Below are 25,353 nucleotides of genomic sequence, written 5' to 3' on the forward strand. Positions count from 1 at the left end.
TGTTCACCACAAGCTCCTCTATTGGGGGTTGGAGGCGCTCCAGCTCAGACGTTAGCTGCCATTAGGGACAGACCCTGTCTTCGGCTCGGTTCTCTTATAGCAGCGCTACTCAACTCCATGTCCTGCGGGCCACAGTGTCTGCATGCATTCGCTTGAACGGTGCGCTACACCACCGATTTCACAAATTATTTTACCTGCTTGGTTCAGATGAGCTAATTCACGAAAGCAGGTGGTGTAGGGCACGGTAGGAGCAAATACCCGCAGACACTGCGGCCCGCAGGGCGTGGAGTAGAGTAGCGTTGTCTCATAAGGAAAGGGGTGGTTGCTTTGAGAGCCAAGCGAGCGTAAAACGCATGATTCTGCCGAGCAGTTTCAATTTAATGTGCCAAATCTGGCCCTGAGAAGACTGCCGCCCTGCTGGCCAACATCTGCCATTGAAAGGCAGGGACGGTTTTAAGACAATAATAATCCGTGTGCCACCTTAACTGAGATAAGGAGTATGAAGAGTGATGCAATTTAGGGGGAAAGCTATATTTGGGTTTTTTAACAAAAAAAGGACCTGATTGAAATGCACCTAGTTACCTCTACCGATGTTACTTTATTCTGATTACTCTTTATTAGACATGGAGCATAGAAAAGTGTGAAAAGGTGAAAATGGATTGTTCATATCAAGAGGAGCGGCAGGGTAGTATTGCAGGGGGGTTTGCAGGGGCCAGTGCTGTGGATGGATGCAAACACTGCACCACACTTCTCTATGGTTCTTTCATCCTTCAGAGGGAAGCAAAGCATACACTTCAAACAATGGGCCCACACCCCACTGGATCACAGAATTAAGTTAGGGTTACAACGTCACCTCATTGCAAACATGACAATTTTGGGTACACAAAAGAAGATGTTTTTGTTATGTTACCATTGCATATTTATTACAAAAGCAGTAGTGCAGAAATCTAATTTGGTAAGGGGAATTGCCCCAGCTGCTGGCCCTCCTATTTGTTTCCGTATTATAGAGCAGGGGCCCCGGATCTTAAATTATTGATGAATAACACCATCCCTCCAGGAAAGTGAGACTTCTTACAGCAAACAGCTGGCACAAGGCTCCACACATTTAGAGACATTTATTATAAGCAGTATTTCTCTTGAGACATCTATAAAAGATACAAACGGTGGACAGTAAGTGATGTCATGCACAGTTTCCAAATTCCCTCTCTTTCTGGAAGGTTCCTGCCATCCAACCAGGACATTTCCTGAAAAGGTGTTTTGCGGTATAAGGAGTGAGGGGTCATCTTCTATTTCTGTCCCAGCACAATGTTTATATCTGCAGGTGTATATTCTCCTTTTCATGTCCCAAGGGCCTGGTGACGTCCATGTCTACCCATAGCATAAAGCCCATAAAAAGATATATACATTTCAATATCTGAGGACTAACTCAACCTATACATACAGTACAAATCAAAGTCCTACTTTAAAAAGAAAGTAACGACTGCGAATTGGACCTGCTACCCACTATTAAATACCATATGCTTGGCTAGATTACATACAGAATTATCAGATGAGGGCGTTGGAGAAACAGTTCTAAGGAACACCAACAGTCCTTACTGTTATGCAAACCCTTCAGGACAACTGCCGATCATCCCTGGAGATACAGTACATTTACATTCCATTGCACAGAAACACTTCCTACACAAGCAACAATTAGCTCAAATCCCCTCATTAATAACACCCAGACCCGGGGAGGAACTGCCGTTTGGTGGATCGAATCAAAAGTATGTGTACCAAGGAGTCAAACTCCTGTTTCAAAACGATGATGGAATTCTTTGTGACGGGGGTTGCCTGAGGAACATCTGGAGTGAGCCTGTGTGATCACTTTCAATTCACTTCAACGCCGAGGTGTCCCCAGACAACAACAACAGCTCCCCTCCTGTATACAAACTGCACTTCTCATCAGTAATGCCACAAAATAAGCAATCTTTTTTTCCCCAACAAATAATGAACTTGAGAACATAGTCACAAGTTTCACAGTCAGGAGTGTTTTTATAGGCTAGCCCTGTCTGTTCGCCCATCAGTGAGGTGTTCTGAACCTCTCTGTGGCCCTTTCAATGACACAGTTGCCTACTGGGTGACTCTGTGGGTGGGATCCTTGTTAAAAGGCAGACACACTTAACATAGCAAGGGGCAGATACTCTGGCAGCTCAAGGGAGGGAGGAGCCTGGCAGGGTCTATCAATCACAGATTTCTCTCTCTATATCAGACTGCCCTGATTAAGCACTGTAAAATATGCCTTGACAGGCCTTTTTCCCTCATAGTTTATGGAGTGCTTTTCTCATAACAATGTGTCCGGCTTTGGAGTCAGGGGATTCCACAGCCTAGCTTCTCCACCAGATTCCTGTGAGCCTTTTGAGTTGACCTTTGGACCTACCCTTGGTGGACTCGTCCTCAATGGGCTGCTTGAAGACAGTGATGTCTTTGAAAGTGCACAGGAACAAGACCACCTTGTCGTTCTCGTTCCGGATGGGTGCGATCTGCATATAGAACCAGACAGGAGTCCCTGCAGGGTTTTAGACAGGATCAGAGAGGAGAGACAGGGTGACCAGGTGACCGATGCTGAGACAGCACAAGAGTGGCACTCTGCTGTCAACATTGGCCCTAATTTGTAGTTGCAGCCAAGAGCCCTTATAGAGATGTCTATATGTATGAATCTGGTATTAAGAGTGAAATGTCTGTATGCGAGTGAAATGTAAAAAAGTGTATGTTCAGTCTTATACTTATACAGTAAGTATATACTGTAGTATCTCTGTCTTTGTGTCAGGTGGGTTGAGCATGTGATGACAGTATTCAGCAAAAAAGCCCAACAACCAACTCTTAGTTCTAAGTTGAACGCAATACTTTATATTTTAAGATAAGCTTCAACAAGACAGGGCACAGGCCAAACAGGGCATTTACAGGAAACGGCAGCCTTTTTTCTCTCTGAAGTTAAATGTACAGTAAATGTCATCCATTTCTCTGGCTGTAGTTATATCTGTAGTAAATGGATAGGACACATTCAGTATACTCACTGTTCTTTCTGTACAATAGGACTTCAAAGCAAGTGGACTCATAGCTATCAAAGGTCTGTCTGACTTTTTCTATTGTCTTCTTGTCAGTCAGCTCTCCGTACATAAAACTGTGAGAAAGGGCAAACAGTGGCATGGAGAAGCCAAGATAAAAAAAGAAAAGAAAGAGGGGGGACACAAACAAGTGGATGTCAGACAATAGAGAAAAGGAAAAGGAAAAGGGAAAAAAGGGGGTTGAAATAAATGGAGATGAGGAGAGTGTGAAAGTGAAGGAGTTGGAGAGGAAAAGGAGAGAAAACGACAGCATTAGAATAAATTACTACACTACACAAACAGCTTGGCTCCTATAATTTACTGTGTGGGTGATGACAGCATCTAACCATGCCCTCTGACACACACTGTATATGGGGCGCAGGGTACACTCACCCTATGGTTTTATGGGAGTCGGTGCAAGGATGCTCAGTCACTTCAACACCATTATATTCCCTGGAATAATGCCGGAAGCACGCATCTCCGGGTTTCTGTTATGCTCAAGACAATCCTACAGTACAGCATGAAAGTGATCTGCACAAAAATCCCAGTTCTGTCTGCATATCAGGATCCAATTAAAATCCAGTCAAAATGGCAGAACAGATCTTCTGTGATGACCGAATGCACAGTGCGTTGGAAGGAAAACCTGGTTATTTCAGTTTTCAGAACACAGAAAACTGTTCAAGGCAGAAACTTCACAGCAACAGTTTTTGACATTAAATTATGGAAGGCAATTTCCGGACACGCAACATGATAAACTGGGTATAGGTTTTTTTTGACTGTTTTAATTGACTGCATGAACCTAGACCTCTTACTGTAGCTATCAGCCACATACCAGGACGAACACATCTTTCAGTGAAGCCGTCTGACACCTCAGTCTCCTGAAAGTTCACAGTCGGGGACTGTAGTTTGTCTGGATAATTGCTTTGACATGGAAATAGTTCCATGTTTAAAAGGGATTGTTAAAAAGGTACACCTTGATATTTCTGTTCCAAAGAAGAAACACAATGTTGATTTGCTTATTGCATGGATATTACGGCCTCTAAGCACAATGTGCATGCTGAGAAGCAATTTCAGTAAAGACCTTTTTTATTTTTAGACAGCATTATTGGCTTTGCCTCAAATTAATAAAAATGGTGGGAAACACAACATTTAGACTGCTTTAACAATTTTTTTACACTTGTAACAAACAGTTATGCAGTTCATATCAGTTGCTAAAATAATTTGTCTAAAATAAAAAAATGAGCTCTATTTACGTTTGCCTGTGTGACGGTGTCTAATTATTGAAAATGACCCTACAAAGCATCAGTATAACACAACTATTTTGTCTGATCACTAATCTTTCCAGCAAAAGTACCATGTAAATAAGAAAACCAGAAACACACTGAGACAGATGCAATCGCTGAAATCGACTACAGATGGATCCATTTAAACCTTTCCTCACAAGTTTTTGTAGAGTGGACACCAAACACACTGCCATTTTAGTGACGTTACTGTGTGTGCAGTCACAGCTCTACTTGCATCATTAAAACCGTGGATGTTCTTCACCTCAAGTCTTTGATGGAACAAAAAAGGCCATGCACATGGCACCTGCAGCTGTTCTCTGGAAATATGGGATGTCTCACATACAATGCAGTACATTCATGAAAATTCCCAGTTCCCAGAAGGCTTAAGCACAAGCATTTATATAGCGCCTTTATCCAAAGCGTTGTACAACTGATGCTTCTCATTCACCCATTCATACACAAACCAACGGCAATTGGCTGCCATGCGAGGCACCAACCAGCTCGTCAGGAGCATTTGGGGGTTAGGTCTCATGCTCAGGGACACTACGACACACCGAGGGAGGGATCAATCCGGCAACCCTCCGACTGCCAGATGACTGCTCTTACCGCCTGAGCCAATGTCACCCTCTATTAGAAGTAGATTTTTCAGTGATTTACTTCCTTCTGACTGCCTATGAAATTCCCTGCACTTGCAGCCCTCTGCATCTCGCGCCCGTTGTGGGCAGTGTTACTATTCTCACTGCTGTGATTAACGGCGCACTGGACCTCGTGTGTGTGGTATGAGCCACTCAGGGGGTGGAAACAGCAGGAGAGGGATTGTCATTGGTCCAGCATGAGGAGGTGGCAAGTACATAACATAAGAAGGGATCGTGACAGCAGCAGCCCATACTTCACTCACATCAATGCTTAACCCCGTAAGTCTCACAGGCCCAAGCCTGGGCCGGGCTGGGTTTATTTTGTGTTCTTTTAACGGTGGAATTTTCAATCACTTTGGTAACAGGATATACCGCTTGATAGCGTTAAAAATTACGGTTCTATCTGTAAGCGTGCGGGGGCCTCGCCTTCTCTGCATTTCTGAAATCTATATACTACACGTAATAAGGTAATGTCAGTGTCCAGCAAACGAAATGCATAATAATGCAATTCTAAAAACGTGCTAACTCTGAGAAACGTCGATAGTATGTCCATTGCTTACTTCAAATTTATCTGGAGGAATTATCATTGTTGTCCGTTTCGCCGTTACTTCTACAAAAGTACTTGCACATAGGAATGCTATTATCTACTTTTTTTATAGGCTCTCTGGAACAACAATTAGAGCCCACATACGAGCTGATCTGACCAGTATCGGTAATCCATTTGCATCTAGCGAGACAAGAGACTTCCAAAAAATCTCTGGTCTCTCAAGACACTCAAGTATTCTCTAGTGAATATTTCTGAGGAAGAGAGTGAAAACAGCTTGGGCTCTACAATAAACAGCATTTTCATTGACGTGAAGATTCTTAAAATATTGTATTATTATTCAGGATGCTTGTAAATAAGGAGCTAAGAAATAGCATGTGAAATTGTGGAATGCGTTTGACTTGTTGATGGGGGTTGGGTATTTGACAAAGACGTCAATCAATGGACCTCAATGATTAGTATACAAGTATACACAGTATTTTACACATCATGAGACCCATAATGCAATTTAGTTTCCATGTGTCCCTTTGGAGTTTCCGAATGTCCTTTTTGGAAAACCGCCTAGACATAGCTTAGAAAAAACTATGCAGAATGCTCATTTTTAGTGATATTGTCATCGAATTTCAAAAGGGATTTGCCCAGTGTTTCGGCTGTGGCTCCATTGTGTTTCTAAGTGCCCCAGACACTGCTACAATAAACTGTACCCACTGAAAATCTTTTCAGTGAGAGAAAAAAATATTCCACTTCCTCTGTGTTTGAGCTTCTTTAGTAATACTCAAGAGTAATTCTGACTCTCGCAAAACAAGCCCTAAAGGGTTATGCCTGTAGTCAAAAGGGTTCAAGAATAGTAGCCATTTTATTTTGTGTATGTAATTTTCAAGCTTGTGTAAAGAAAAGGGGCGATCCTTAAGGGGTTAAAATATCAAACTGAGCCAAAGGGCTTTCAGGAATATCTATTTTCTTACCAAACACAAACCAGTCGAACATTTTATACAATCAAATCCCCTTCCCACTTGAATGGAATGCTCAAACCTGGCTGCGGTTTTTCAGACCTGGATGTAGTTTCACAAAACTACCAAGAGCAAGTGCAGCACAGGGTCCCACTAAGACATCAGACAATCACCAAAGCTGAGATGCAGTGGTGTCGGTTGGTGTACCTGCGCCTCACTCACAGCTTTGAGAAGGTGAAGGGAACTGAACTCACCTGCACGTGCTGCTCTTCTGCATCACTTCGGCTCTGTGGTACCCTGACAGCTTGCAGAATCCGTCATTACTGTACACTACTGGCCACTCCACAATCTGGGCGTTCCCAAGCAGGAAGCTGGTTTCTACCACAAAAAGACCGCGTGTTACTGGCTGCATCGCACAGAAAACAATGTACACACTATCTGTATGAATACAACATTACAATGCAGTACAGTGAAGTATACCTTATTTGACTTTTTTGTGCAATGTACAGGCATGTGTCTGGCCAGATGATGGTGGAGCAAAATCTTTTTGAGCAAAATCTCAGGAATAAGCAAGACATTGCCTGATACTTTTCAATTATTTCAATTCAATCATTTTGGAATTGGACTTGAACCTGTCCATCAAAAATATATAACTGCACCCTTTAACAAGAAAAACCACCATGTATCAGTCTGTAGAAATCATACAAATTGTGGAAATCTAATGCGAAAATAAATTATTTAATGTGCAATTCTATTAAGCTGCACGGTTTTCTATTGTAGAAGGGCTCTTTTGCAACTAGCTCTAAGGAAGGAGGTTTCAGACAAACTGCAACATGGACCCTTCACTGGTTACTAATGATTATGACATTTCAGGAATTACCTGACATTTGAAACTCAATCAATTTCAGAGGAAAGTTTTACGGATTTATGTTGATTTCAGGATCCCATGTTCTGATCACAAATGAGAGTTCTATTGTGCATGACCAATAGTTTAGCAGCTCACACAATGACGTTTCCCAGGCAATTTTAGATTCACATTCAAAATGCTTGACACATGGATTCAATATAGGTATATACAGTATGAATATGAATACAACAAGGCTAAGGGTGTGTCACCAAAATAATAAATACAATCCTATGAGTGTACAGCTAATCTGTTCAATATTTTTAGTTTGTATTGTATGGGATACTGTAGTTTAAAGGCTTAAATTATAGATATACAGTATATAACTGTTTTCCTTCATATATTATAAATAATATCACTGTTTTCATGCTCCATATTTTTTTTTATGTTGATTCTGTTCACTATCCTCATTTCACTGCATGTGTCTCTGGGATGAAAACAAGGCACAGAGCTAGGAAGGAATGAAAATTCACTGTTCAAAGTTAAAGCAATCTTCCTGGAACACCGCCATCGGCAACAGAAAACACTTCAAAAGTTTCAGCCAGAAAATTGCTATTTGTTCCAGCCTACATACTTTTGCATGCAACACAACTGCCAGGTGTCACCATCTACTGTACTGTGCCACCTGAAACAAGTGCTGCGTTGCATCTTTCAGCATGTATGCCTGGGACAATACCTCACAGAAAAAGGAAAACAAGACCTAATTGTGGGTGTATGGGCACACAAAGGGACTCATTAATGTCTGAGGCCTGCTCACAGCCCAGGCACGCCACCGCATCAGCTTTCTTTAGAAAACCAGCGCCATGTTCACCTGACAGGAACAGATGTTCAGGGCCTCACGCTGCAGTCCAACATTTTTATGCCTGGACTCCAGTGTGGTCTTGCAGCGTTTCCTGATCGGCTATTTAAAACTAAAGCCATGCTGCTTACTTAACGGCCTGTGTAATACTGGGCAACGAGGAAGGGGGAGGCAAGTAAACGAAGAGGAGAAACTCTAACGAGCAAGCGGGAGCACCTTCTGGACTGCTCTCCCAAACGTGTTGCATCAAACCAGTGAAATGTGAGGCAAAGGAGTACACACAACACAACGAGTGCTCTGCTGCAAACTCAGAAGCCCTCAAGAAACTGCCTGCCCACCCAAAGGACACAAACACACACCCAAACAAATAAAATGTACCAAGAGGATGCATATGGATATACAAGCTGTCTCCTCCACAATAAACCGCACACTTCATGCGGGGTAATCCAGTACTTGGGACAAATGACCTCTTAAAACAATGGTGAATGATTTATCTCTGTCTTCAAGTCCTTTTCAGGTTGACAAACAGATATCCCCATTACACACAACTGACCTGGCCTCCTTAAGCATGCCTTTTTTGATACTGCCTAATACACATTCCTATTCCATATGAGTCCACTACAATAGACAAGTGGACCTTGCCCCTGATCCACCTTGTGACTAGAGCATCAAAGCAGGCTGGTCATGCAGAAGAATAATCTCAGAATGGCCTGTGTCGGTCTCTCATCAGGACAAAAAGTCTGTCAGTACTCAGGGCAAACCCTGCAACTAGGGCCCAGGCTCTATTGCCCAGAAATAAAATATTTTCAACTGATACAGGTGTAGTTGTGGGGCCCATTGGTAGCGAAAAGTGAGCCATAATTAAAAGCGCTCCTCTCCACATTAAGTCATTTGTTCGGTCAAAAACTAAGTATACAAACATACGTATACTACGTATACGAACGTACGTACAGCACACATAAAACTGATATTTTAACAATCTCATAATACCTGAAGTTCAAACTTGACCCACTGGTTGATCGTACGGAACATTATAATGAAGAAACTATTTACTCAGAACAAACTGAGGGTTAAAATGTACTCCTGTTCAACATTGCTTTTGCCACAAAGAACCTCTCAACACATTGGCTGCCTAATAGACAAAGGAACTGAGGCATATTACTTAGGGATGAGAGATGCAATATAAATTGATCGTGCACCATAAACTACAGCTACAAAAGAGGTGTTGCGCAGCTGCTTGGCTGTTTCCATGGCTTGCATGCGGACTCCCTGCGAACAGACAGGTGCTATTTGTTGTGAATTAACCTGGCAGATCAAAATATGGTGTTTTATGGTTACCTATTCACTTCAAACTTCCAGTGTATCAGCTGACTGAAAGATCAAACAGCACTTGTCCAGCGATTCGTTCACTTCAGCTACAAAGAAAACGTATTTGTTTTGTGTACTGCCTAATGCTCAGCAGTGGGTAGACACTGTCTGTCAATGGAAAGAGCTGCAGAAAGCAACAGCACAAAAGCAGCACTCTGTAACACAACACAAACCGTGACAGACATTTGGACAGGGTATGACAAATTCAGCGCCATTAGCAGGTGATAAAAGGGAAGCCAACATCCTTGTGTGGAGAGCCTTCCTGAGAGAGTTCAGTACCTGTAATAATGAGCACTCTGATTCCATACTCAATGTGCATGTTACAATTACAACATGCCATACAAGTGCTATCTGTTCTGTGTCAGCATTCAGATGTACAAATCCATCCGTGAGCTAACTTTGCAACACATGTGCATCACCTATCCCTGCCAAAGCTTTTTTCTTCTAAAAAAAATAAAAAAAATAAACTTTTGACTTGATTTTGACTTGTTCCAAATATTATGGAGATGGAACAATGACTATAACATTTAAAAAACAACAACTTAATTAAAGTGAAGTAAAGTCATTTTAAAATGTGTTTGGGGATATGTATTCCTCATGGCATGAGGCAGTACAAGCACTGTGTTTATTTATCAAAATCAGATGCTGTACAGTGACACTAAACACTTAAAAATGAACAGAGTGAGGCTGCCAAAATAAAATTGTTTAAAAAATGTTTTAACAGCCTGGAGAGGAGGAACAATGGAGACGAGGAACAAGGAAATGTTGGCAAAACTTTGCCTAATTATTAATTGTGAATTCGTGTTTTAATTAAACTCCTCATCAATTCTGAGTCAACAAAGACAAAATCACAATCCATAATAGGTTTTGCCAGAATTACCCTTGCTCCTCCTCTCATCTCCAGGCTCAAAGCCACTGAAGAGAAAAAAGTCTTGGCAACATTATCAATTTGCAGTCCTTTCCAGGCTAACAAACTTGCAAAAGTGGGGGGGGGGGGGGGGGGTTCCAATTCAGCTCTAATTCAGCACACTTGATTCTACTAGCAGTTAATAAAATTGCCTTTGTTAGGGTTGGAGTGAAAACACACAGGATCTCCAGGAACAGGGTTGGGCAGCCTTGTCTTAGTGCAATGATATGGCGCAAAAGTGAGTAATGTTTATGCCAGTGACACAACATTGTTATCAAACAAACCCATATAGAAATGCAAGGCACAGGCCTGGCTATGGGTATCAAAAAAAAACATTGACAATTAATTTGCCAGCAATTAAATATTAGATATTAGGAGAAAAAAAAACCCACTGCACTGCAAGTGGTTAGATGCTGGAATTGAGTCAGGATTAGAATCCACAGAGTGAACAGGGCACACAGTCAAGATCCATTGTGTGATCATGATTTATTATTCATTTAAACATGTCACAAACTGTACCAAGAGACAAAATCCAGACCCATATTTTAGCGTCAGAATATAATTTCTTAAACTTTGTAACAAAGTTGTTGTGTATAAAAATGGGTCTTATTTAGTCTGGTTTCATGCAGGAAATGGGACCTTTCCTTTGTCAAAAAGTTAATGGAAGACTTGGAGTGGATTCAAGGATGAAATTAGTTGTGAATGTTAAGTGTAAGAGTAATTTGTTAAAAAGGGCATTTTTCCCTGTGGTATTTTTTCTATGCATGTATTTTAAGTTCATTTTCGCCAAACTTTATGCTCAATGTAGCATGGGTAGACCGACTAGAATCAGCCCATTCACATCATATTACACACAAGGTTTGAGAAAGGCCCACTACTATAAATGCAAACCTGTTGAGTACTAGCTGTCATAGTCATATCAAAGTGTACTCATTATCTTGTCATTGAATAGCTATTTCCTGCACCCATTAAATACCATCCCCCACTGCTGTATGTTTCGTTGGTTCAGCTTCCTACTCTAACAACTACACAATAGCTCGACTCGTGTGAGTTAGCACTATACTTCCATCCACAGAACGAGTGACAGTAGCTTCAGAATCAAAGGTTTTACTTTTTGAACTATGAATTAAATTAATTAGGATTTAAATTAGGATAATCTACATTTCCTATTGCAAAACAACTACTTTGGTGCTTCAAATGCACTTACTGGAGTTACCATCATGCTCTTAAACTTGAATGCAAAGTTAATGTCCAGATACATAGGAAACAGTAAGAGGTACAACAAAATTAGATTTTTTCACAATGAGAGAAGTGGATATGTACTATATGTATTTGGTGAGAGAGATGTAAAGCATTTAGTCTGACTCAGTTTTCACAGTTGTCCACAGTGTCATCGGTAGGAAGAACAGGGAACTCATTGCTAGTTCCCCAAGGACTTCTACCAGCATGATTCAGTTCCAGACTAACAAGGCTTCTCCCCTCCCCTCCTTTTACACTAAGTACCTCCCTGTTTATGCCTTCAGTTCAGTTCAGTTCAGTTCAGTGTATTCTTTGTCCCAAATGGGCAATTTGTTTGCAGCAGGACCACACACATACCACACAACAATAGGCATAACACAATACAGACAGACAGACAGATTCTGCACAAGAAGCATAATAAATAGTTCAGTTGTGATAAATATTGGCAGTGCATTAAAAACTTAGTCTTATGAAACAACCAAATGCAGAGAAGCCATCTAAATGTTGCTTAGTTCTTCCAGTTGTCATCCAAATTGGACTCCAGGGTCATATCAGTCTTCAGAAAACTAGGAAACAAATATGCAATACCTTAATATGTCATCACTAAGGCCAAGAGGACAACATAATGTTAATATTCTGAACCAATTTAATCAGACACCTACAATAACCAATCAGAAGCCTTCAGTATAATTAATTAGACTATTCTATTTCACTATTTCAGCAATCATGACCGCACACTCCAGAGCAACACATTCAACAGAATAATGTGGCCTGTTCTTCAGCAGAACAGACAAAAACATCTCTGTGTATCTCAAGTATGAAATTCACCACTTTCCAGCCAAACAAACACTCATGTACCTGTAAGGGTGCACAGTTCAACAAATATGAGTACATATAAATAAATCTGTAGTCCATGACAATGAATTAGAAAATGTTAATACATCAAGAAATCAAGCAACCCTAGGATGCTTAGGAGAACCCATTTTAAATAGGGGATAGTTTTGTTAATTTAAGGTTCAAATATGAACTAGTGACAGAAGAAGGCTTCTTAAATTAACTTTAAGGATAATTACAGAACCTATAGGCTTATTTCTTTTTAACCTTTACTTTTTAGAGTGAAGTGCGAAAGGTTTTGTGTTACCACAGTTACCATAAAAATAACAACACAGATGCAGGGAATGCATCGTAGCCCTCAGTGGTTAACCCAACACCAATGTCGCAGACTGAAGCAGGAGTGAGTCATTATGGTTTTAAAATGTCCCTAAAAACTAACATCTATAATACAGCAGACAGCCATTCAAACAGCATCGGGCTGTCGCACCAGATAGAGCCAGAACTGCATCCAGTCACGTTTCATAAGCAGACATCACACAATAGCACTGTGGAGATCAGCTAGGGGAAAGATGGGGGTTTGCAGTGCATGGGGGGAGAAGGGGGAGGTAGCTCTCTGTGTCTCTTCAAGAGCAAAGGGGTCAGTCCCCCACATAGCACCTGCAGGCTGTTTCTGAGCCACCTGTCGGGAGAGATGGTAAATGTCAGCACGCAGCAGGGCAGGGTCTTGCAGGCTGTGGCTAGGACGAGACAGGCGGGGATGGGCTGACCGAACATCCCTGAGGGACAGACCCTCAAAGCATATCTGCCTCCTACAATGTGAGAGTGAGAATAAACCGTAAAGCCAGTACAGGTCAGATATTGCATTCTCTTTGATCAATTTACTACAGGGTCTCACAAGATAGAGCCCCATCCCCTGCTACAATTAGACATTCTCTTCAAGCAAAATCGAACAGGCAGTTAAAGCTCTTCTACAACACAAGCTCCGCTGCATTGCATAACTTATGTTTGAAGAAATTCTCGCTCAATGTGCCCCTCGTTCAATGTTCTTTCATTTCAATTCATCTTTCATGCACTGTCCACTATGCATTCCTATTTTACTGTGTTTAATTAATTATTGCATTATGAAGTGCATTTTCTGTCAATGTTAAATTCATATAGGCTGTTTACAGCAATGTTAAATTGCATAATAAAAGAATTACATGAACATACACTCAGTGAGTACTTTATTAGGTATTTATTAGACTTATTTTAGTCTTCTGCTACTGTAGTCTATCCACTTAGTGGTTTGATGCATTGTGTGTTCAGAGATGCTCTTCTGAATACTGCCGTTGTAATGTGTAATTTGCGTTACTGTCACCTTCCTGACAGCTTTGACCAGTCTGGCCATTCTCCTCGGACCTCTCTCATTAACAAGGCGGTTCTCCCCACAGAACTGCTGCTCACGTTTTTGTTTTTCGCACGATTCTCTGCAAACTATACTGACACTCAAACCACCCTGTCTGGCACTAACAATCATTCCACGGTCAAAGTCACTTAGATTGCATTACATTATTGGCATAGGACATGCCACAACCTCCCATATATACAATGGACAATGCAGTAATAGGATACACCTGTTGTCGCTTTCGGGTACTCAATCTTGGAAAAAAAATATTTCTAACAGGACTGCTAGCTTTATTGGAGAGTAGGAGCTAGCATTTGGAAAAAAAAATAAAACATTTGAAAAAGACCCCAGTGTTGGGTTCCTTTTCTTAAAAAAGACATTCAGTGTTTACACATACACACATTTTGTTATATAGTTTAGTTATTTTAAATATATAATTTCATTTAATTACAAACTTAACTTCAAAAGTAAAGACACTGCATGATGGAATTGGTAATGCGTTATTAATAATCCATATCCAGTGTTTTTTTGTTATCAGACTACTCATACTGTTTGAACTGTTCAAACAGTACTTGAAAGTATTTCAAATTCCCAGCCAATTGTCCAAGTAGGTTATTCTATTATACGGTATGTGGGGGACTGGGCAATAGCTTGAACCACAGCGGTCCTCAGAAACGAAGATGAACTCAGATATGTTTTGCTGTGGTAAATACAATGTGGCTTGTTGGAGACTACAATCATATAATTTGTGATTACTACGGATTAAATACATCGGGGAAAAATATGTAGCGAAAAAAATATATTCCTGCAGAATTTGAGTGTGCGAAGCGTGGATCAGTGACTGCGGGCTTTGATAAAATGAAACATAAATTACCGGACTACCTACCATAGGTTTACTGACAATTGTCCGGGTGTCCAAATCTGACCTCTAGTGGTGCAGGCGACCATTGCATGTAGACAATTTACAGTATAGAGATTCACAGAAACCCCCACTGCCAAGACAGCAACACAAACTTCGGATAAATATCAGCATTCCCTTGCCCTGAAACAAGCAGGCCATAACAACACGCTTTCGAGTTTTCTAAATTCCTGCAACGCTCAAATTAATAAATTAATGCAACGCTCAATTGGAAGAAAAAACACTGACACATAAAATGTTCGCAGACTGATAAGCATTTTAAACTCAATATTACAGCCACCAATTCTTAAACAAAGCTATGAATCTTGACACGCAGTAAACAAATACCACATCCCTACCGAATTAGACGTTATCGGTTTATGGGCAAATAGTTTCAACCAAACAATTACACTACGTGCATTGGTATGCCTCGAGAGTTGCCCGATCCAAAATAAATAAATAAAAATATGAAAACGTACTTTGCATGTATAACAGAATAATGTTTGGTAGAATAATATTCATTCAATAATCTTTCACACGACATGCATACTACTCTATTCCCATAAAATTAAAGAACCTGAGGCAGGTTGATGAAATATATTTAAGTAAAGCATGGTCTATGTGTTAATTCCTCTCTGAACTGTGTTACTAATAATTACATTTCACCGATACATAGAATGCCTTTTCTAATTTTCCAGTTTGCCCCATAGACAACCCTGACAGCAAATAATAGACTATGCATCTAAGGTTTTGTCTCGTGTACTTTTTAAGCCACTTCATATGCCCTGTTTTAGGAACAATGCCATTTGGTGAGCTATAATAGATAGTTCAACTAAATATCCAAGGACATAACTTAAGGCAACTGGCCTGCGAAGCGAGTTGTACGAAAGCTATCTTGGTGGGAGAAAATAATATAAAATAAAAAGTCCCCGTTGGGCACTTGTTTTAAAGTTATTATAGCCACACAGTTCCAAAATCACAAAGGATGATCAGTGACGTAATACACGCATTCACAGGTAGATATGCTATCAGTCGTTGATGTGATATTTCCGTTTGGAGAGCTTTTCGTGAGTACCGTGTCACGCATCATGTCCTCGTGAGTTATGTCATATTGCGTGCTATGAAATCAAGAGGGCTAAGAGGTGTGATTGTTTTGGTCTCATTTTAAGAGTGCTGCATATTAAAGGAAAACATGGGGTCTCATAAATGGAATTATCTGCGACTTTCTGATACGGCCTGAAATTTGTAAACTAAAACTTATTATAAATTATGAACACACACTAGTCTGTAAGTAAAACAATAAACATATTTAGTAGGCAAATAAAGTCATGATAATCTGCCTTTGCTTATGGCTGGACAGTAGCCTACTTCATGGCATGTTTTAATTAACCCAAACACAAACAACAATAGTTTTATTTCTATTGAAAGCCAACCAATGCGAGCAAAGATATATAGTGCATTCATGAAAAGACTACTGGCTTGCTATAATTGTAAACAACCTGTCCTACAACACGATACCAGAACATAAAAGGAAATTAACGACTTAAAAACCAAGCAAACCACACTTCACTCATCTCGCACAATTTCAACGCAGGCAGTCCATGTGAAGATGCAGAAAAGATCGGATATACCATCTAAACACCTATCTAGGCCAAACAATAGGGCGTTAATAAAAACGTTTGTTGTTACGGTTTTCTAAATCTAACAAATTATATTAGGGATTATATTCAAACTGCTAAATACTCTGGTAGCAGCAGTCACATATTTAATTTGAAATAACAGTATACGAATATAGGGATAGTCAGATATCCCTCTCTGTACTACATTCACCGTGCCAGTGGACCAGTTAAAATATATCATGGTGCGTAATATTAACATAATTTGGCAAAGCAGTAATATATTTGACTAATAAAAGGCGAGGTCGTCCACAAATCTGATAAAACAAGCAGGACGAGGGATGCCACCAGCTTTGATTCGGCATATGCACGGCAATGCGTTTATAAAATATTAAAACAATATTTAAAATGTCTCTAAACTTTGTTCTTCCCCGAGGCAGTTTGGGTAAAACAGAGAACAAGCTTTCTTACCACTTGATCGCCTGACAATATTTTCCAAAAAAGTGTTCTGCGGTGCCACCAGCCCTCGCTTTCCCCCTGGCATTCTGCGATTGGGCAGTGCTGATAAGGGTCGATGGCAGTTCTAGAGTTAGTCGGAAAAGTTAAACTGTCTGGATGGGTAGCTGTCGGCGGGATGAAGAAGCTCATGGTAACGTTCCGCCTTGGCTGATTGAGGCTCTGTGGTAGGAGCGCTAGAATCTTTGAGATCGCCGGTTCCCTGACTGAACACGCATGCGCATTTAGGCAAGCGCTCCACTCGACAACAGCGGAATCTCTACGCAGTTTCAGGTGCTTCGGAGACAATTGCGCACGAGTAGGCTGTCCTGCATCACTTGCTGGCTTAAAAAATAAAATAAAATGGGATTGACAATGCTAAGCGGTTAAATAAACAGCTGGTGTGACATGTACGTGCATGACGATAGTTCATGAATATTGGCCGCCAAATTAAAAGTACGTAGAAGGTGTAGATTAAACGAGACGGTAAAAATACAATGAAAAACACTAAAGAAATGAAGTCATTACATCTCTGTGACAGTAAAGGACATTGTCCACAATCTGCAGAAAAAGCAGTACATTTTATTCCACAAAATTGTAGCCCTATTGTCGTTCCCCCCCACTTCTTTCTAATGAGTGGTAATTACCTGACTTGCGTAAAATGAGTTTGCTCCTGGAGGTGGGTGGGGAAATTCAAAGCACAGCAGTAAACATCCGGCCAATACGGTCCTTGAATCATTGGATGGTTATATACTACGCATACACCCAATTTTATTCTATTATAAAAACGATGGTATTGGACGAAATAACGTGTTATATTGTGTCGTTGTGAAGTACGTTGGCCTACAAAATTGGTGACAATCATTTTTACTAAATATAAAGACTAGTGTTTACAAACAACTCGAGAAGGTGGTGCCACAATTTGTGAAATGCTTCCAATTTGTCAGGGTTGATAGTCATGTACTTGGGCCCCAGTCATTGTATTTATCTGAATACCGTTGCTTTAAATCCAATAATGACAAAAAAAGTTTCAATCAAAACCAGCCTTTTACAATCGTCATGAATATTTATTCACACAAAAGTTGCCAGTATTACATACTGCCGAAGTAGTTTTCTAGCATAAATGCACTGAAATGTACGTTTCACACCTTTAAAGCCCTGAACAAGTGCAAGAGAATTTGCTTGTCAGTGTAGCCTACTGTACACATTACTTAATAGCTTGAAAGACCCAGTTTCCAGAATATGTGTCTAATTTAGGCCAGATAATGCCCTAAATATGGTACTGGTCTACTGCAATTGTTGATGAAACTCAGCATGTGCATGCTGAAATCAATGTTATGCTATAGATCAGTGCTTCTCAAAAATTTTGCTGTCAAGGCCCCCTATGTCCTTAGTGATATTATTTTGCAAGGCACTGCCCTTGTCGTAAATGTCTGTATACTTGCAATAAACCATTTTGTAGAAGTGTAAAATAATTACATGGGTTGTGTAGGCCTATCAGATATGAAATAAAATACAATGTCCTCCTACTACACATGGAATATGATTTTAATTTCACTGCTGCCGGTGTTTTCCCAGTCTACCAGATGCCATCCGACTTGGTATCATCACTTACAGATGACAGGCAGAGGAAGAAGTGTAACTGTTCAGCAGAGATTATCTTCCTGACAGCTGCCACTGCTTCAAACCACATTGAGGCTAACGTGGCATTTGTAAGGAAATCCGTGATTTAGTGCCACTGGCAGGGAAAAGAACCAGAGAGCAACCAGAACTCAAGTGTAAGGAATGGGCAAAGAGAAAAGACTCAACACAGCCTTCCACTCGCTGCTTGTTGTCTGTTGGGGAGGGAACTAAGGCTTAGACAGGGTGACAAAACAGGGATTACTGAGCCAGGCCATCCAAGACAAAAGCCAAACCATGGTTAGGCAGTTTATGGATTGAATACCAAGCCCACTAACACCACTTGAATAAGCCAAACGAATCTAAGCACTTTGCAGTCAAGGAGAAAATGCATTAGCCACAACTAATGTATGGTTCATGAAAGAACATTGTTTTGATTCAGAAGGAAGGGGTCCATCCATCCAGCCATCCATCCAACAGACACACTCACACTTAGGGGGCAATGTATACTCCTATTAATCTAGCCTGTATGTCTTTGTCCTATGGGTGGAAGCTGGAGTGCCTGTGGAGGAAACCACATGGACCACCATGGCACCCCCAACCAAGATGCACTTAGTTTCAACCAATTGGCAGGAAGTGGGTACATGGTGGTTGTCCCGTCGCCACTCCGGTAGAAGTGATGATAAAAAGTATTATTGAGAATGTAACAGAATATTACTTTATCTTTCTGAAGGCAATCCTTTCCCTGTTTGCACTGCTCTTAAATACAGCAATATTTACATAAACATAAAACACATTTAGCAACAGGCTATTCAGCCTGACTTGGCTCATCATTTAAAATGTTTTATTATTATTTTATTTATATACTATATATATACACTCAGTGACCACTTTATTGGGTAGACCTTTACACCAGCTTGTTAATGCAAATATTTAATCAGCCAATCATGTGGCAGCAACTGAATGCACGTGGTCAAGAGGTTCAGCTATTTTTCATACCAAATGTCAGAATGGGGAACAAATGTAATCTAACTAACTTTGACCGTGGAATAATTGTTGGTGTCAGACAGGATGGTTTGAGTACCTCAGCAACTGGTGGTATTTTCACAAACAACAGTCTTTAGAGTTTGCAGAGAATGGTACAAAAAACAAAAAACATCCAGTAAGCAGCAGTTCTGCAAGCAAAAATGCATTGTTAATGAGAAAGGTCAGATGAGAAGCGTCAGACTGGTCAAAGCTGACAGGAAGGTCACAGTAACGCAAATAACCACACATTACAACAGTGGTATGCAAAAGAGCATCTCTGAACACACAACAGGTTAAACTTCTAAGAGGGTAGGCTTCAGCAGCAGAAGCCTTAATAAGTCAAATACATACCTAATAAAGTACTCACTGATTGAATATGTTTGAATAAATGAACTTATTATAGAAAGATACATCATCAAAGGTTAAGGAAAAAATTTCCCCCAATGAAAATATTTTTTTTCAAGGAATGACATAAATATGCTATAAAACGTACAAGGGGAAATTTTACTTTAAACTAAAAACAAATAACCAGTTGTGGACATTTTATTTATTTATTACCACTTTTGGGCAATTTAATCTGTTTTTAAACTGCATTAGTGTGTTGTCTCTATTTGGGTGAGTTAATATGAAACTGCTTTTGACGGGAGAAGTAAAATATTGATTGAACCGAATATTCATCTAAGCCTTGGTATCATTTAAATAATAAAAAACTGTGTAAAAACAGATACTGAAATCAGCATTACGAACGACAGATTAAACCTGCAAATGTTTTATTCCGCATTACTGAATGTAAATCTTAACTTTTATTGTCATTTGTCATAAAACCATATGCCCGATGCCATCTGACATTTATTAATATAATTTCATTTGTCTAATGAAAACTGTCTGTGTTGAGGCATTCATTTCTGTCCAAAGATCAGACACTCCAGAATGAAGCATACATTATCTAGGCAGCCAACTATGAAAAAGACCATCTGTAGTAGCTGCTAAAAAGAGACCTGCTGCATTTAGATAAAGGAATAAACTGTATTGTCAGTGCAGTCAATGTTCATAGAGTAGTTTATACTGTAAACACTACATTTTCCAGGACCATCCCAATCCTTTGCCAAAACAGCAAAGAGCTAGCAGGGAGCTGAATTTATGAGTACACACAGTTGTGAAATAGATAATAGAAGGAAATTGCGGTGCTACATTTAGGAAAATGTAAAAAAAGGTCAGTGTTTAAAAAGGTCTCTTGTTCAAAAACATGAGTGAACAAAATGTCTCAGGGTGGCATCTTGCATGAATGTGTTTCCCATTCTGTGGAATATTACAGACACTAGTTATATCAATGCAGATATTTACTCTCCTGTGCTGCATTCTGCTACCAATAACTCGTAACAGTGATAATTCATCTCTGGTGTAATTCTCCAGTTATTCCCCCATGACTGGAGGAAGTCTAGCAACACACCCCAGCAATTTTGTCATCTGTTCTCTGCTGACGAACCTCCCAGGGGGAAGCAACTTGAGTTCTTGGATCTAGAAATTGTTCAACTGTCTGGCTCAACCAAAAGAAATGTTCTTGATTTCCTTAAATAAATAAATTGAATAAATATTTTAAACCCTTCCACTCTTCTTGCCATTGTATGCCTTTCCTGAAGGCAGCACTTTTGAACACTATACACATACACTTGCTAAGCACTTTATTAGGTATTTATTAGACTTATTTTTTGACTTATTGCTCTTCTGCTGCTGTAGCCTATCCACAAGAGATGTTAACCTCAGTACCTTTGCTGACCTATCTATCTATAATAAGTTCATTTATTTTAACATATTCACTCAATGAGTACTTTATTAGGTATTTATTACCTATTTTTTAGACTTATTAAGTCTTCGGCTGCTGTCACCTATCCACATAAGATGTTTGACGTATTGTGTGTTCAGAGATACCCTTCTGAATACCACTGTTGTAATGTGTGGTTATTCACGTTACTGTGACCTTCCTGTCAGCTTTGACCAATCTGGCCCTCTCTCATTAACAAAGCATTTTTGCTTGCAGAACTGCTACTCACTGGATGTTTTTAATTTTTCACACCATTCTCTGCAAAAGAGATCAGCAGTTTCTGAGATACTCAATCCACCCTGTCATGGCACCAACAATTATTCAACAGTCAAAGTCAATTAGATCACATTTGTCCCCCATTCTGATTTGGTCTGAAAAACAACTGAACCTCTTCACCATGTCTACACGCTTGTATGCGTTTAGCTGCTGCCACATGATTGGCTGATTAAATATTTGCATTAACAAGCTGGTGTACAGGTCTACCTAATAAAGTGCTCACTGAGTGTATGTTGCTCTATTGCAGAGAAATGATTCCTCGTTTTCATCAAATGCTCTTTTCGGAGGGAATAATCCATGCACTTCTATACACTTCAAGCACTGCAGGCAAGTGCAAGCAGAACAAGCAATGAAAGCAACTGTGCTGAAAAACAGATTACAGAACAATGGAGCTGTAATATATATGCTATGCTTTTGCCCTCAGTTTTATTGTCTACTGTTGCCATATTGAACTGAAATTCAAAATGAATGTATACGCATGGAAAATATTACCTAATTTATTCAATACACTGCATGTATATTGCAACGTTGCACATGGTTGTTACTGTAGTGTCTGGAAAGATACTGAACTAAAATTTACCTATTATTTTGTCAAAAATATCTCACTTGCCTGTACTCTCTCGTGTCTGCTGCATCCTGTGTTCCACCTGCTCCTCATCTCCACCTTCATCTTCTTCATTTCCCTGTCATATACTGAACGAAATAGTCTTAAAATAGCTAGATAGGATTCCTTCCTCAAATTCAGGTATCTGTTTCTTCTATGCATCAGTTTGTGAATAATACTATGAATGACCTCTGAAGTTTTTTTTACTAAACTATCAAAGGCAATGTGATAATATCCAACACACTTTTTGGGTTACTACTTTTGTGTTACTTCCAACACATTTTCTGTCAAAGTGACTTGACAAAGTGATATGCAGGTATTTGGACCAGCTATTGATTCATAGCTCTACTTGACAACAAGCATCTGGGATAACGGGGCGACATGGCACAGGCAGTAAGAGCCGTCGTCTGGCAGTCGGAGGGTTGCCGGTTCGATCCCCCGCCCGGGCTCTGTCGAAGTGTCCCTGAGCAAGACACCTAACCCCCAAATGCTCCTGACGAGCTGGTCGGCGCCATTGATGGAGAAGCATCAATTGTGCAGTGCTTTGGATAAAGGTGCTATATAAATGCCAACCATTTACCATGTTTCTGTGATTTGCTGGACCCTTTGAAATGATCCTCCTTGCTGCTAATTAGGAAAACAATGTAGGTGGACTCAATAAAAGTTCTGGCTCATTAACAAATTCTTATATAAGATGTTTGCCAATTGTGAGAGAGTGTCTTATCATTCAACTGTAGAGATGCCCTCAGATCCAGTAAGACCGTACAGTAAATGGTATTATGGGAGTTTAAAATTACAATTCTCTGAATGGTCAGATAATTACCCTGCTTTGTCCATTCACCTGAGGCAGGTTTTAAAACCACATAGGGTGGAAGGGAGCAGAACAGACCTTCAATTCTCAGAGGACAGACAGGAAAATATAGCTACTAATATTTTTAAAATTTCCACTGTATAGAATATGAGGTAATGCTCTTTGTCGGTAAATATGGGACATATCAGTTACACAGCATGGTCCTGTATGTGTACAAACTATGAAAAGAACACAAGACGTTCAGATAGTATTTCACACTTTACCTCACACGGAACAGCATTATGAACATAAAGACCATGGTGTGTACAAACCAGAAGCAGGGTATTACTTTCTTTCAGTTTGTCATAAGTGTTCATGTCACAATCTCTCATAGCCATATTCTGTAGATGCTGATATAGAATGTGCCATTAAAAAACAATAGAAATCTATTACTATTTCATAGTCCCTTGCATTCCCCTGATACAAAAGAATCACTGCTGTAATAGCACTTCCCACTTTGAGCTGAAAATGGTTTGGGTGTTGATTCTGATTGATGAGTTTGAATGTATTACTGGCACAATACATCTCGTGATTAATATTGTTGGTAAGTTTTTGCAGTGTTCTGTAACATGGACAGGATATTTCTGACTTTGCTTGAATCATTCAGGGCCATAGAGAAGCAGGGCTATTGTGAAAAAAAATGAAAGTGTGATGCCTTTTTATAAACATTACATTGTTTCTTTCTTTTATATATATGAAAAGGAAATGTAATGTTATCCATCAATGCCTCTTTCAATTTATGGCTCTGTGTCTGGTTCAGACTACTTGCATTAGAAAAGAAAACAACCGCAAAAAGTAATTTTGGGTGGGGGATGGGGATGTGTGGAAACTTATGAGAGAGAGCACAATTTTTCAGTAATATATCAAATAGAAGTACATAAGGTGGGTAAACGTTGTGTAGTCATATACCTGCTGCTGACTGTTCTTTCTGTAGTCATGTATCCAGTGCTGACTGTTCTGCCACTCTGGTGTGGGGAGTGCTAGGTTTTTAACATACCTCTATCCATACCTACCCCAGTGCACAACGGTAATTGGTGTAATCATGCTAATTGCTATGCTTAATATCCATCAATATACAGCATTATCTTAGTCTCGAAATATCATCAAGGCTCTGTGCATTCACAGAAACTTGCCCAAATGTTTTATTACCATATTATTCAGAATCTCTCCCCTGAAATCTACTGTTAGACTCATGAGCATTATGATATCAGATACTATGAGGGTTTTGGGATTGATAAGCGATGTCATGTAAGCCTACTAGCTTTTGCACCATGTTGCTCAAACAAATTCCCATAACGACCAACATTCATTTGAAGCAGTGCAACAGTCTCAGTTTTGCATCTGCCTTTTAAAAGACTTCTCTTTGGCACAGGGCTCCTTGTATATTCCAGTTGGTTGGCATCTAGGTCTACTTCCAAAAAAAGTTGGATTGCTCTGTCTTGCATAAAATCATACAGCAGCTATAGTGAGAGGTCCGTTGGTGTACTCAGCTGGGTGGACAAAACTAAACAACTGGCGGCACGAATCATATTGGTTACTCAGCTGCATGGCTCTTGGCTCAAACTTGGTCTCTAAACACAGCAGCAACCCGCATGTTCTAGTGCTATCACAGCGAGCGTCTGAGCTAAACAGGCACGATCATGCAAATGCTCCCGCCATTCTGTCAGTGGTCTCTCTCTATCTCTCTGTATACTCTCTACTCTATGTGTGTATTATTCACACACAGCCAGGGGTGTCTGGGGGATACCAAAGCAGGTACCGGCAGGTGTGGCAAAGCATAACGAGCCTACATGACACCCATCCATATGAGTTTTCAAAGAGTGCCGAGGCTGTCACTCACAGTGGAGAGGCACGGCTTGATATTAGGAACTAGGGTTGATGAGGTACCCACTGTTTACCATACACTTGACCAGCAGTACCCTACAATCAGTCGCATTCCACTGCTATCTTGAGCAGAACATAGAAAGAGGGGAAATGTGTAACCACAACCTGGTGTAAAATCTGGCTATGACCTTCTTGAAATTACCAGATGGCAGCTGTTTCAAAACATAGTTTGAGCTGGTCAAACCATGTTGGGTATGGAACTGGTCTGAACTGGTCAACCAGCTACCAGCTGTTTCAAAACCTACCTGTAGCTTGAGCAGTTTTTTTAAGCAGGGTAGACATTCAGTTCATGTAATATCCTCTTTAGTTGGTTTTGTAGAATTGGAATTAAA

At 40.1% G+C, this 25,353-nt stretch overlaps 1 protein-coding gene across 2 annotated transcripts in view; it reads right to left on the reverse strand.

The window, feature by feature from the left end:
* kcnh5b (potassium voltage-gated channel, subfamily H (eag-related), member 5b) overlaps nucleotides 1-16,988 on the reverse strand; it is a 79,951-nt gene extending 62,963 nt beyond the window's left edge. For both annotated transcript variants that reach the window (XM_061254090.1, XM_061254082.1), the window contains exons 1-4: nucleotides 16,916-16,988; nucleotides 6,750-6,873; nucleotides 3,054-3,160; nucleotides 2,417-2,545 (exon numbers count right to left, since the gene is read on the reverse strand). In XM_061254090.1, coding sequence (XP_061110074.1) covers nucleotides 2,417-2,545; nucleotides 3,054-3,160; nucleotides 6,750-6,873; nucleotides 16,916-16,988 — 433 coding nt within the window. The remainder of the gene's footprint in view (nucleotides 1-2,416; nucleotides 2,546-3,053; nucleotides 3,161-6,749; nucleotides 6,874-16,915) is intronic.
* Between the last annotated feature and the right edge of the window lie 8,365 nt (nucleotides 16,989-25,353).

The sequence above is a fragment of the Conger conger genome, chromosome 1, assembly GCF_963514075.1.
Source record: "Conger conger chromosome 1, fConCon1.1, whole genome shotgun sequence".
Classification (NCBI taxonomy): domain Eukaryota; kingdom Metazoa; phylum Chordata; class Actinopteri; order Anguilliformes; family Congridae; genus Conger; species Conger conger.